The sequence below is a fragment of the Cavia porcellus genome, unplaced genomic scaffold (assembly GCF_034190915.1).
Source record: "Cavia porcellus strain 051 isolate PalLab524CR breed Dunkin Hartley unplaced genomic scaffold, mCavPor4.1 scaffold_33, whole genome shotgun sequence".
Lineage (NCBI taxonomy): Eukaryota > Metazoa > Chordata > Mammalia > Rodentia > Caviidae > Cavia > Cavia porcellus.
In genome coordinates this window covers 931,192-946,215 of record NW_026947516.1, presented here as the reverse complement: position 1 = coordinate 946,215, position 15,024 = coordinate 931,192, and the positions used below count along the sequence as shown (strand labels likewise).

Sequence of the window (15,024 nt, the reverse complement as noted above, 5' to 3'; positions counted from 1 at the left end):
ATAGCTTTTTTTTTTTGAGACAGGGTGTTACTATGCAGTTCAGGCTGGCCTTGAGCTGACTTTGTAGCCCAGGCTGGTCTTGAACTTGCAACGATCTTCCCACCTCAGCCTCCCGAGTGTTGGGATTACAGGTGTGAGCCACCACGCCAAACTTGCTTACATATATATTTTCTCCCCAGTCTGAGTTCATACATGTTGTTGACAATGTCTGTATGATTTTTTTTTTGTCTGTATGATTTAATAGCATTCTCACAGTGCTTATATACAGGGTTTCTGTCCACTGTGGGTTCTTTTATGTTTTTGATAAGCATGTTATCTGCTGAAAGCTTTCTCATATTGGTTACACACTTAGGGTTTCTCCTCAGTGAGTCCGTTCATGATTCTGACAAACAACACACATGCTAAAAGCTTTCTATATTTACATACAAAGGGCTTCTCCCCAGAGTGAGACTGTCCATTTGTTGCACAATTTTTGAATCTGACAAAGGCTTTCCCACACTGTTTACATGAAGTTTCTCTAAACTGTGAGTCCTTTCATGCTCTTGAAGACAATATTGCTAAAAGCTTCTGCACACTGCATACAAATAGGTTTCCAACCCAATGTGAGTCCCTTCTTGTACATTTACTCTGTGTGCTGAAAGCTTTCCCACATGGCTTACATATACATAGGGTTTCTCCCCAGCGTCAACCTGTTCATGCACTCACTAACCATCTTAAATGCTGAAAGCTTTGCCTCACTGCTTACATGCAAAGGGTCTCTTCCCAGAGTGAGTCAGTTCATGCCTTTGACAGATACCACTTGTGCTGAAAGCCTTTCCACATTGCTTGCATACATAGGGTTTCTCTCCAGTGTGAGTCCGTTCATGATTTTGACAAATACCTCTTGTTCTGAAAGCTTTCCCACAATCCTTACATGCAAAAGGTTTCTCCCCACTGTGAGTTCGTTCATGAGTTCTACAAATATCGTTTGTTCTGAAAGCCTTCCCACACTGTTTACATACATAGGGCTTCTCCCCAGTGTGAATTCTTTCATGTATTTGACACCTAGGATGTGTGATGAAAGCTTTCCCACACTGTTTACATACATAGGGTTTCTCCCCAGTGTGAATCCGCTCGTGGTTTTTACAAAGAGCATTTGTGTTGAAAGCTTTCCCACAGTGCTTACATACAAAAGGTTTCTCTCCAGTGTGAGTTCGTTCATGAGTTTTACAAATATCACTTGTTCTGAAAGCTTTTCCACAGTGCTTACATGAATAGGGCTTCTCCCCAGTGTGAATCCGTTCATGATTTTTACAGAGAGCATTTGTGCTGAAAGCTTTCCCACACTGCTTACACACATACGGCTTCTCCCCACTGTGTTTCCTTTCATGTATTTGACAATAACTGCGGGTGCAGAAACCTTTCCCACATTGCTTACAGATATAGGGTTTCTCCCTAGTGTGAGTTCGTTCATGAGTTTTACAAATATCACTTGTTCTGAAAGCTTTTCCACACTGCTTACATGAATAAGGCTTCTCTCCAGTGTGAATTCTTTCATGTATTTGACACTTACGACGTGTGATGAAAGCTTTCCCACACTGGTTACATACATAGGGTTTCTCCCCAGTGTGAATCTGTTCATGGTTTTTACAAACAGCACTCGTGCTGAAAGCTTTCCCACAGTGCTTACATACATAGGGTTTCTCACCATTGTGGGCTTTTTCATGTATTTGAAAATATCTGTAGGTGCAGAAACCTTTCCCACACTGCTTACATACATAGGGTTTCTCCCCAGTGTGACTCTGTTCATGCTTCTGACAAATAGCACGTGTGCTGAAGCCTTTCCCACATTGCTTACATGTACAAGGTTTCTCTGTACTGTGGATTCTTTCATGTGCTCGAAGATAATACTGTCTGCTAAAAGCCTTCCCACAATGCTTACATACAAAAGGCTTCTCCCCAGAGTGAGTGTGTTCATGCTTTTGACAACCACCACGTGTGCTGAAAGCTTTCTCACACTGCTTACATACATAGGGTTTCTCTCCACTGTGGATTCTTTCATGTGCTTGAAGATAATACAGTCTGCTGAAAGCTTTCCCACATTGCTTACACACATAAGGTTTCTCCCCAGTGTGAGTCTGTTCATGTATTTTACATTTACTGTGTTTGCTGAAAGATTTCCCACACTGTTTACACACATAGGGTTTCTCTTCAACGTGAGTCCATTCATGCATTCGCCAAGTATATTTGCTGCTAAGAGTTTTGCCACATTGCTTACACGCAAAGAGTTTCTTCCCTGTGTGAGTCCATTCATGCCTTTGACAAACACTACTAGTTCTGAAAGCTTTCCCACATTGTTTACACACATAGGGTTTCTCTCCAGTGTGAGTCCGTTCATGGGTTTGACAAATACCTCTCGTTCTGAATGCTTTTCCACATTGCTTACATGCATAGGGTTTCTCCCCAGTGTGAATTCTTTCATGTATTTGTCGGTTACTAGGTGTGCTGAAACTTTTCCCACATTTCTTACATACATAGTGTTTCTCCCCAGTGTGGCTTCTTTTATGATGACCCTTTGAATCGGCAGTGGGGGATTTTCCACACTGTTCATGTACCTGGGATTTTTCTCCAGAGTGAGCTGGTGTCTTACTATCTCGGTGAGAATTAAAACTTTCTCCCAAGGGTATGTTCAGTTCACTGAGGCTGAGTTCCCACGGCTGAGCATCATTGTGTGTCATGACTGATTTGCTCTCTGGCTTCTCTTCTTTGGTACTGACTTCAATGCCACCAGGCCAGGAGTTGGCACAGGGCACACGTTCATGGGGCTTCTCTCCAGGACTTGTCTTTGCATATTTCAGAGAAGAGTGGAGATTTGTGCGGGCTTTCCTATGATTGTCACAGGTAAACAGCTGCTCCTGAAATCCATGCTGCTCAGATGGTTTGAGTGCAGTGTTGCCCGTGATGGGCCCCTCTGCTGATGGACGACCCACCAGGGGCCTTCTAGAGGAAACACTTTCACCTGGGTTTATGCCAACAGCTGTCATGTGCTCATGTGCATCTGGAGTCAGAGAAACCATTTCTCCAAGTTGATACAAGAATTTAGGTTGACAGACTTGCTCCACCTCTTCACTTCTGTGAAAGGGGAGAGAAACAAAAACCAATCACATTTAACAGTAAAGATTCCGCGAGATCTGCTGTGATGCCCTCTGTCAACACTTAGCCGTCCACTCACCATGCGCTCTGCATGATGTGTTGGTTTCAGCTTGTCCTCTACAGTTAAGAATCATTTGGGACTTTGTGACCAACTCATCTGTAATTCACAACACGCTTTCATCTTGAGGACGTGGCCCACAGGTTGATGAGCCCTGCTCCACGCACTGCTAACCTCTGACCCTTTTCCCGGTGACTTCCGCCTCCCACCCCCTCGGCATCCTCAGCCCTTCCTGTGCCTGCCCCTCTCTGTGGCCCCTCTTCTCCACCTGCTCCGTAGCTCACGTGGTGGGATCGCTGTACCAGAGTACCTGCCATCTGGAAACCTCTCCGTGTGCCTGGTTTAATGTAACGTGATCAGCACTAGAGCCAGCGACCTCCGGCAGAGGCCTGCCTTCTCTCCTTTGAGGACGAACTCTACGCTAGCCTGTTAGACACGCCACTTTCAGGGCTGGAAATGGAACCCTGGTTTTAGCACTGAGACACATTCACGAGCTATTCTGTTTTTATTTGGAAACAGACTCTCATGAATCATGAATTTGCCCAGGCTGAGCATGAATGCATGATCCTCCTGCTTCAGACTCCTAGATTACTAGGGTTTCAACCATGTCCCTTTATGCCCTGGCTACCCAACATTTCCAGAATTGTCTCATCTGTGAACGGCACTTAACATTGTGGAGAATATGCGTAATGAATGCATGGCGGATACAGCCAGGCCTGCTTACAGCACCTGCCATCCCAGGAGGCTGAGGCAGGAGGATCACTGTCAGCTCGATGCCAGCCTGGGCCACACAGTCAGACCCAGTCCAAATAAAAAACAAAAAGTATGGGTGGATAAAACAGGATGTCTGCCTCCCCTCTCCTGTGGGATCTCTACACAGGTTTCCACAGATGGCCCAGCTGCAGTAACATGGCGGTGCACCTCCTAACGCTTCGGACAGGAACGCACTGTGGGTTTGGAGGACTGCTTGAGAGGAAACGTGAATTGAACTCCAACACCTTACAGCGAGGCAGGTGCTTATGCTGCTGGGCTACATCCCCGCCTAATAAATGTGATCAAAACAGTGGTATTCATTTGGATTTTGAAGACACCCAGATTAGCAACTTTCCAATCACTGAGTGTGTACATCATATTTAACCACATATAGTATCATATATAATTTGTTTGGTACAAAAGCGGTCTTTTAAAAAGGTAGGGATGCATAAGTAGAAGTCAGCTCTTGGTGTGCACACAAATTTGTTTTATAGTCTCCTGTTCTCAGTGACACTCAACATTCCACCTCTGTATAAATGTGAGCATGGAACAAAGTTTGCACTCCTTTCTTTCTGTAATTCCAGACAAGGTCTTGCTCTGTAGTTGTTGCTGCCTTTGAACTTACTATGTGGTCTAGTCTGAACTCGAAGCTCTGGAAATTTTCCTGCATCAGCCTTCACAGGCTCAGATTACAAGCAGGCACCAACTCATCTGCCTGTGTGTCTTTTAAATGACCTCAATGTCAGTTTTTTTTTTCCCCTTGGACTTATTTTGAGACAGGGCCTCTCTATGCAGATCAGGCTGGTCTTGAGCTCATTTTGTAGCCCAGGCAAGACTCAAACATGCGCTGATCCTCCTGCCTCAGTCTCCTGTGTCTTGGGATTCCCTGAGTAAGCCAACATGCTCGGTTGAACGATGTGAGTTTTGACATAATATGAGCACCACCTACAGTTCAGATGTTGGAGAATTTCAAATATCAATTGTCAGATTGGAGATATTCTACGAGAATATGTGTACTAAGAAATTTTGCAAGATTTAAGAAATTTAAACATGGTCTTCTTTTTCACAGGTGTAATATTCTGACACTTGAGGAACTTTCTTTTCTGAGTACAAATTACCTCAGATGACTCCTGTAATTTCTGTATTCATCTTCAAAGTTGCTGGACATCTGAAATCCTTCCTGAAGGGTAGAAAGAGAAACATACTGATGACTGACCACAGATATGAAAATCACCAGATCCAGGGGGACTCACGGCACAGTGTGACCCTGCCGGGAGACGCGTCACAGTGTGTCATCTTCCCGCTAAGAGACTGAGCTGATGGCAGGACCCAGTGCTCTCCGACCGCATAAATGAGAACACAGCGTCTCCCTCACCTACGGCAGCCAGGTTCCTGAAGGTTTCCAGCATCACAGCTCTGTAGAGCTTCTTCTGGGAAGGATGCAGCAAAGCCCACTCCTCCCTGGTGAAGCTCACAGCCACGTCCTCGAAGGTCACTGCCTCCTGCATCATCAGACGTGGATTCCAGGAGGAAGAGGGAGGCTCACGGCACGATCCAGCTCAGCTCTGCTCCTCCACAGCCCACACGGGGCTGAGGTTCCCACTTTCTGCTTCACGCTCGGTCCTCACTGACTGTCCATCCAGAGGCACTCATCACATGGACTGTGAGGCTGCCCTGGAATTCGGTGCAGAGCCACAGCGGGATGGAACAGTACTTCTGCTGGTCACACCCAGGTTTGCTGTAGAGTCACTAAAGCACGGGTCATAGAAGGAGTCAAGGGAAAAAACCAGAAAAACATATCTGAATAACTGAGGAATGAAAGAAAGTAACTTTTTTCCTCCACTCGTTATTTAGGAAATTAATCCCTTCCACCTCTGATTCTACTGAGATCATATTTTGAAATTTCAATCTGCGTTCTTCATACGGGGAAAAACTAAGCACGAAGCACGATCTGTGAGTCATCTGGACAGTTGATGAGAACAGTGACACTTCCCATCAGAGGCTGGCTAAGAACTGTGAGATGCCACCATGGAAGCCAAGCTGTCCTGGGGTCAGTGACCTGAAAGGTGGCGTAAGAGTGAGAAACGGGGAGAGGTTCATTTTGGGTCATATTTGTAGAGATTCAGTGCAAGACGGCCTGGAAGACGGGGCGAGGCACAGGGCGGCAGAAGTGGAAAGCAGGAGGTGGTGAGTGGAGCGACAGCCCTCTCTCTGTCCTTATATGGCATCCCTGGTGGCAGCACTGACCCCTGGATCCTTCCATCGCACTGGGAATGGAGTCCCAGCCTCTCACTGTAGCTCAGGCACGATCTATGCACCTATGGGCACTGGTGGCCTTGAGGTAGATGAGTAGACAGAACGGAAGATGATACCGATTTGTCACAGAGCTCTTTTGTCACAAAACGGTGCAAACCACACAATGTTTAACACAGCCGACAGGAGAAACAGACACCTGACTCTGCCGTGGTTGTATGCCAGTGGCCCTGGCACCCTCAGGCAGTCCCGCGGAGGGCGCCTAGCATTTGTGACTGACTCAAGGTTCAGGACGGGCGTTAGAGGTGTGGGTGCTACACCACCCTGGGGTGAGGAGCCTGCGTCCCATACAAGTGATGCAGGCAGGGACCTCAACGAGAACACGGCACAGGGTCTTTTACTACTCGGTATTATTTATAAAGATCACCCAAGGAGTCAAAGGTCAGAAGACAGTGCAGGACATCTGTGCACACATTAAAGACCTAGAGAACACCGCTGAGGCCTGGATCCCACAGCAATGTCCTGTGTGGGTCCAGCTGAGGACGCAGAGCTCATGACAATGGCTCCTATAAGTCCAGCTGGAGGCCCAGAGCCCAGGACAAGGACTCCTGAAGTCTGTTTCACACATCTGCACTGGGAAGGCCCAAAGGTCGGCACTGGAAGCCAGAAAATCTGTGCAGTGGGGTGAGGAAGCTGTGCCCTAGCCGAAGGATCTGCACTGCAGCCAGGAAGGCATGCTCAACATAAGCACCATGGCCCCCCCAAAAAGCACCAGAGCCATCCTCAGTGACAGTGAAGTCCCTCAGCTCCTCTGATCACAAGAACAGCTGGGCTCACATCAGGAAGCCGGCGGGACAGCTTCTCCTGGAGACTTAACAGCACACATCTTCCCCTCTGCAGGCAGGAGGCAATGCTCAAAGTAAGGACCAGAGCGCGCCCAAAGTGAACCACAGCCATTCTCAGCAACAACAAGGTGCCAAGTTCTGCGGCTGCTGAGAACAATCAAGTGTGTATCAGGACAGAAGGTCGACGAGCTCCTCCAGGAGAACCAACAGCACCAAACACCACCACTAGGGACAACACACTTCTTCCCCTCCCTCCTCAGGGGGAGCAGCTCCTCTCACACCACTTGACTCGGGTCTGCAGGGTGCCACAAGGGGCCCCTAGCCACAAACTCAGTGAGAGAGGGGAAAGGGCTGGCTCTCTCTCCTGCAGTGCTTCTTCACTGGGTTCTTCTGCCCTGCCATCCTGTCATGGTGCCAGCCGACTATGGAAAGAAATCTCTGCAGATGGGAGCTACATAGAATCGTGCTGTTTTAACTCGGGGCATCAGGTATTTTGTCTTAGCAGTGAAAAAAAACAAATTGAGTCATAGTCTTCATGTGGCTTGCACAATTAAAATTTCCTCTTAGAAAGGAGAAGATCAACTTGGACACTTTGAGAATTCATAGTGCAAGATCTTTAGTGTTTCCACAGAAGAAAATCAGGAAGCTATCAGAATTCGAAGACAACGAGAAAACCATGGAAAGCTGGGAGGTAAAGGGATAAGAAAGGAAAAAAACCCAAGCACTACAGGCTAAGGGGATTGTACACCAACTAAAAAACAAACATATTAGAAACAAGAGTGAAACTTATTCAAGAGAAAGCACCACTTAGCAAACAGGGCCCATGAGCTCGCCTGAGGAACAGGCAGGGAAGTGGGGTGTGGGAGGACACACTGACGCTCACCTACGGGGATGGAGGGTCACACAGCACCGTGCACACGCACACCCGCCACCTCGGCGTGTTCCACGGTCCACACACCACTGAGTTCATTCCAGATCCTGAAAACACCAACGTTGTGTCCGGACAGAAATGTGATTCCCTTCGCATCTATGAAGCGGCATCTGCCAGCTAAAATGAGAAGAAAGCACTTTTCCCGAGAAGCATCAGCCTGTCCAAAACACACCGAGACAAAGAGAACACGCAGAATGCTCTTCCGTGTATTTCTGTGGAATTCACTGACCATTTTGAAGTGGTAGAGCTAGACGGACACTGAAGTGTCACCACAGGTGACCACACACATGGAGGAAATTCCTGAGCACCAGCACAGTATGCAGGACAGTGTTACCCAGGGGAAGACGGGGATGAGGCTAACAGGGTCTCCCCTGGGTGCTTTAACCCGTGTGTGCGCCAAGGTCCTCCAATCAGCTGGCAATACGTCATTCCGCCCGCCCCTGTCAATTTCAAACAGAGCCTGTTTCTTTCTTGAACTGCCCAGAGGGTGCCTGCCTTCTTCAGCAGCCTTCCTGTGCGCAAAAGAAAGGCCTTCTTCCTTCCTTCCTTCCTTCCTTTCTTTCTTTCTCCATTTTCTCTCCTTTTGACTCTGTCATGCCAGGAGACCAGAAGGAAGAAGAGGAGGACACGCAGAGCCAATGTGCTGCTACTGACGGTGCCCCAGCCTCAGAACTCCCAGGAGAGGCCAAGCAAAGAAGCCTACAGGGCTGGGGTTTAGCTCAGGGGTGCGGCGCCTGCCTGGCAATGGGTGGACCCCACTTGGATTCCCAGTCCAAAACAAACAAAAACATACTTTGCATCACAAACTCACCTCCCAGTGGGTTTTCAACTGATTTACTGAACCTTTTCACATACCCATCATGGTGCCATTGGCATACGTGCCAATTTCCCAGGATGAATACATCTATTCTGCAGTAAAAACATAAAACTTATGAACAAGAGAACATGTTTCTGAGAAAAGGCCATAGCGGCCCATTACATCTAATGCAAGCTGATTTTCAAATCCTGCATAGCATATCACCTAACCAAGTCCAAGGCTGCACCAGAAAATGGTGTCTTCTTTCTACATGTAGCTGAGTGGCAGCATGGTGCCCTCGGCTGCCCGATGCCCTGGGTTCAAACTCAGCAGCTCACCCAGGAAAATGCTGTGTCTGTGCTGATGAAGTTGCATTTGTCCATCTCATGCAAGGGTCCCTCAGCATAAAACCACAGTGAAACACACCACACACACACATAATGAACAGAACTGATGATTCTAATTTTCACAACCATATACTCTAAAACTCAATTTTTGTTAATTATTTCTTAAAAGGTACTTGATGAAGAGAAACATTAGAATGTGATTAATAACTGCAACGTCACATACCAGAAAACGAGCAAATGTGGAATGGACACATGGTACATGAATTATTTCAAAGTAGAACTAAGTCCAGGATAGTCCCTGTGTCCCACCATGGTGTCATTTGGAACACAAATTCATGTGTTACCACAGGACAAAATAGGAAACAGACAAAAACTGACAAGGAGATTGAGATCCCAGAGATAAAACTCTAGGCATGAAAGGTTAAAAATATAGACATGTAAATTTCAAGAAAAATAACAGACTGTCATGAAAGGCCAGGAGAACAGGAAAGTTTTAATACTCATCGAAACTCTGCCAGGACACCGCAGCTCCGCGACACACAATCAGAGCATGAAGTGTAAGTAAATGTAGCTTCCAAACAACTGACCTCAGGGCCAGTACACAAGAACACCTCAGAGCAATTCCACAGCCTGTGGCCCTAAGGAAAACTGTTTACCTGATCATCAGTGAACACAGCAAAAACAAAAGGTTTTCTTATCAGTAGAAAGTGCGAGCAGTTCTCTATGCCACATGTCTAAAATTAATATTTTACAAAATACACTGTCAGAAGCGCATCTCAAGACTGACCTTGCTTAAAATTTTTGCAAATACTTCTCAACTCTGCCTTGACAGGAGTCAACTGGGTGCTTCCACCCCGTTCCTTGAGAAGTCTGCCACCAGACACCAAGAGGAAAATCACACACAGAAAAAGAACTGAAGACCTGGGTGTCAGCAGAATCAGGCTCAGCCTCCAATTTCATGATGGACTCCCTAGGGACTCTTTAAACTGTGTGCTAATACAACGATATGTTCAAATAAGATAACTTCACATTTAGGAAACAGCTCCTAGAATGACCTTGGAAAAACAATGGTCAGAATTTCATTTTCAAATCTCAAGCAGAAGAGCAGAGCCACAGAGACAGCCTCTCCCACCGTCTGGAACCTGCTTTGCACTTCAGGCAGGCCAGAAACGCAGGCCGGTCCAGACTCAGTGCGCTTCTGAGAAGCACCGAGGAACACGGCGTTTAAACAGACCGAGACGTGGCGGGATGAGCATTACAGAGCAATGTATAAATCATTCCCTGAGGTAGCACATGCCCATATGCCAACATGCACTCCAGGTAGACTCAAAAAATATGTAAAATGCAAAATTAAAACATGTAAAAGAACAAAGTACTATATAAGAAACCGTGTGAGGATATCTTCAAATATAAAATTGTAAATCTACAAATGTTAAGGTACTCTGAAGACATGAAAAGTAACAAGATTTCTGCTCAAGGAAGAAAATAATTCATGAAATTAACATGTAGATGGGAAACTAATGAGAAGGCACAGTGATTCTGTACAAGGGACAGTAAGATGCCAAGAAGAAAAAGATTTTACCAAAAAAGTCCTCATCACAAATACGAAAATACTATGAAAGCAGATGTTTTATACAAGGGCTTACACTGAAAATGTAAGAAGAATGCAAAGAAATGGAAGCATACCACAGGAAAATTATAAAGACGTCAGTAAGTCTTCCTAGGACTCCACGGAACACAGGAATATAAAAAAGCCTGGTGCTGGTGGCTCTGAGAAACGGGAAGGCAGCCCCCAGGCGGAAGTGTGCCTGGTCCATCACGATGGTGCTGGACACACACTCTGGGCCCCAGCAGAGAGGCTCCTGGGCCTGAGCATCTACGGCATCTTCTCTGATCGGCTTCTAGGGCACTAAAGAATGTGCTTGTGGCATTTACAACAGCAACACAGCTGGACAAGCCTGCTGTCCCAGTGCTGTGGAAAGGGACGTGAGTTGTCACCGAGACAGACTCCTGTGGGGAGTTACAGGTACACTGATGGAAGTAAACCTGGAAATAAGGTTGGGCGGAGTAACAAACACACAGGCTGAGCGCTCTCCCACACTCCCACGTGGGCACACTACACACGGATGCACATGGGCTGGATGAGGGGCGCAGGGGGAGAGCACACGGCTGGCACCTGTCACTCTCTGGGGTCTGCAGACAGCAGGAACACTGCCCAGGAGGCCATGGTGCAGAACCCTGGTGGTGAGCAGGGTCACCGTGTGGGAAGCACACATCTGCACGGAGAGCACTAGTGACAGGGCTGACAGCTCATCCTGTAGAGGGCTCCCAGAGTCAGCGGGAATCAGGGCTGGGGTGGAAGTGTGTTCTCTCCAGCCTGGCACACGCTTGCTGCCCTGGGTCACATGCTCAGCCCTGTGTCTTCAGTGGAAAGCTCTGTTCCTTCCTATTCACTCAGAAGAGTTTTGCAGCGCAGCTCAGGCTGGCCTTGGATGCACTTTGGAGCCCAGACTGGCATCAAACTCACACCAACTTTTGTGCCTCCGCCCCGGGCGCTGGGGTTACAGTCTGTGTCTCCATCCCCAGCTCTATTCCCTTATCAGGGTGATGAAGGTCAGAGAACATGACCAGTGCCGCGGACCTCTGTACAGTGTAAAATAAACCAAAGGCAGAGCAGAACAAACACGCTCGCAAACAAAAATCCCCACAGCAGGGTTCCCTTTCCCAAACAGCACCTACCATTCCCCTGGCTGGGTTGCTGTGGGGAACTTGATCAATGCAGCACTCAAACAGAGGACAACCTGACGGATGCCACCTTCTACACAGGATTCCACACAGATGGAGAAATGAGCCCACAGACGCTGTGGGTTAGCTAGGGAAAATGTGTGATCAACCCACAGAAGGCTGAAAAATATACTTGAAATGCACAGAATACTATGACGAATCAATCGTCACTGTCAAACCTTTAAACCTGAACACATATTCCTTCATCTGTGTTTGGGGACATTTATGTAAGACACACACAAGTGTATAATAAATTAGCATCTCATGAACATTACGGAGCACAGCGCACTGCAACTGCTGGCTGCTCACCTTGGTGTCCAGCAGCTGACAGAGCAGTGACGTGGGATCGCAGTCCCCCGCCATGAGCAGGGGCTGCACCATGCACCACTAGTGAGGGAGGTAAATAATATACAAAACTGCAGATTTCCACTAAATATTTTTCTGTTTTTCATTAGTGCTAAAGATGTAACTCAGGGCATCCTGCAGTTACACTCAGGGACGTCCCATAATGTTGACTCCACCCTGACACAGGCTCCTGCTCAGCTGTCCAGCTGGGCCTGGTGTCCCCATATTCCTGCCTCGGCCCCCAAGCAGCTGCCACCCGAGGCTGCACTGCACGGCGCACTGGGGCTTTCTCTCCTCAGGCACTGAAATCTCAGTAAACCTGGGTGACTACAAAACCAGCTAAATGCCACACGCCTGTCTTCCCAGCACCGAGGGAAGGAGACACAAAATCAGAAGCCTACCAGCCCTGGCAACTGAAGAAGACCAGGTTGCAAAAATAAAACAGAAATACAGGGACTATGTAGCTAAGAACTAAATTCCTGCACTCAGCCACCAAACAGTAAAAAACTTCGAACACATCTTTAAATCTCTGTGTCCGAGACAAACACTTTCCTGTTCTACTTCAGCGATGATGCTCACCCTGTTATTAAACCTACAAGACCAGTTTCCTGATTTCAATTTTCCCTCACAATTGATGAGGTGAACTGATTAATAAGAACAGCAGACAGTCACAGCCATCACAGGCTCCCCACTTTCCTGAGGCCTCTGACCTCTGAGCTACCCCAGGCCATGGCAGCCAGCATCCTGCATTTCATTTTAAATCGCCCTGCAGAAACAGTACAGGATGACAGCGGTGACCTGAGGGTGACAGCTTGTCCTTCACTCTGCTGCCAGCGTCACACGCCCACGTCCACGCAGAGGCCCAGCTCCGTGTGTCTCTCAGTGTGGGTGTAACACGCAGCACTTTCAGAGTTGCCCTGAGCAAGAGCCCTTTCCCCTCCCTTGCTGGTAGGCAGGATTTCTGTGGTGTCACAAACAGGAGAAAAGAAACTAAAGGCTGCCAAGTTTCTTGGCCAGGTGAACTTTCCTGCAGCAGAGCAGATCACAGAGGGACAAGGGCAAGCAAGGGGACAGGCCGCCTTTTATCCCACAAGCACACTGTCTTCATCCCATTGGTCAGGGTGTGACCTCATGATCTAAACTGATTGGCTACCTTAATGAGGTCATGGCTTCCAGCAGGGTAAATTGTGAGACCTAAAAAGACTTCTGCTGCGAAGTTTTATTTCAGATCAACAGCCAACTACCTCCTGGTCTCAAGTTTTCCAAGAGTTGTAAAACAAGCACATGCACATTGTATAATAAAACTGTTTTATGAACATCAGGATGCTGGTAGATGGAGTTCCTTGAACTGTTTCCTTTGACAGGAGAGACTACCTCTTTCCACACTGGTAACAAGTTCACATCGCCACCACCGTTTTCCTCAGTGTTCTAATCGCTCTGGAAGAGCTCATTTAAACAGCCTCATTCTAAACAGCCTGTTTTGCTACATTCTGAATAAAGCAGCTAGGTACGGAGAAGGGCCTGAGCTAGAGCTGTGTAATCAGCCATACTGATGAGACCTAAGGTCAGAAGAGCTGGTGACCAGGACACAGAAGACCAAGATGGAACTTCCTTAGGAACAGGGAACACAGCCTTCCCTACTGCGAGGAGCTGCAGCCGCTCTCTGCCAAACTGCCCAGTTTCCAGGACTTCAAGTGCAAAGCGATCACTTTTTCTCTAAAATCTCAGTTTCTTTTAAACTTTACAAGGTAACAAAACTGGTTTGAGAACGTGAGTGCAAATGGTGATTTCCAATACCCAGAATCACCTGGGAGATTCAGACATTAAAGAACTGAGCAATTCCTGTGCTCTGGGTGTCTCTACTTAGCTCTGGATTGAGCAGCCCCCTCAAGGGTGCTTCTAAGAATCAGGAAGCTATTCCTATGCAGAGTGAAAACTCTCCTCATGCAGGGACAGCTGAGACCCACAGGGAGGGTTAGCTAAGGGACTGGGCCCTCTAAGAAGTAGAAGAGCCAGGGCCTCTGCGTCCCAGCAAACAGTCCTGGGAACAGCCTGTAGTTTCACACTGTGTCTATGTGGCTACACACTTTTCCTTTAAGCTCCCCTTCAGCGAGGGCACTTCCCCAAATGAGTTGCTAAAGTATTTGCTGGAAAATTCCCGTGTAGCGACCAAACAGCACTGTAGGAACAAGTCCAATAACCAATCACACATTGACCCTTGTGGGGGGTACAGATGGTGCCCCCAGCTGTAAAACATGACTGCACCCCAGATTCAGCTTTCAGTGCCTCCACTTCACTCTCTGAGTGGCTTTGTACCTCTTCATGCAATACCTGCAGTACAGTTCTTGACGCCGGTCTTTCCTGGCTGCTCTTCCTCTATGTCAGAGAGACCACATCAGTGAGATGGAGGCTGGCCAGAGCCACCAGAGAGAACACTAACATCTTTCTTTGCGTTTGGGCCATCACTCCACAATGCAGGGAGAGCTCATGAGCCCTGTTCTTTATTGTTGTCAGTAGAAGTCAGACATAAACATCTAAGGTGGCAGTCTACACTGCTGAGTGTACAAAGCAGGACTTCACTGCATGGTGGGAAGCTCCCCTCCGGAGCCAGGTCACCTGCAATCTTAAAGCCTTTCTTACACTCATCTACAACTACTATGAGGCTGGCCATGTGGGGAAACACTGGAAACTCAGGACTTCACTGTGAATAGAAAAAGCAGAGGTCTGAAGAGAGCAGGTGTGGGTCTGAGACCCTGCCTCGCAGCCATTTATAACCGTCA

At 47.5% G+C, this 15,024-nt stretch overlaps 1 protein-coding gene across 2 annotated transcripts in view; it reads right to left on the bottom strand.

Annotated features, from left to right (window-relative positions):
* Nucleotides 1-399: 399 nt before the first annotated feature.
* The window catches only part of LOC100719908 (zinc finger protein 709-like), a 55,319-nt gene continuing 40,694 nt past the window's right edge, over nt 400-15,024 (bottom strand). For both annotated transcript variants that reach the window (XM_063242896.1, XM_003460700.5), the window contains exons 2-4: nt 5,319-5,692; nt 5,062-5,123; nt 400-3,111 (exon numbers count right to left, since the gene is read on the bottom strand). In XM_063242896.1, the coding sequence (XP_063098966.1) occupies nt 735-3,111; nt 5,062-5,111 (2,427 nt within the window). In that variant the 5' untranslated portion in view covers nt 5,112-5,123; nt 5,319-5,692 and the 3' untranslated portion in view covers nt 400-734. The remainder of the gene's footprint in view (nt 3,112-5,061; nt 5,124-5,318; nt 5,693-15,024) is intronic.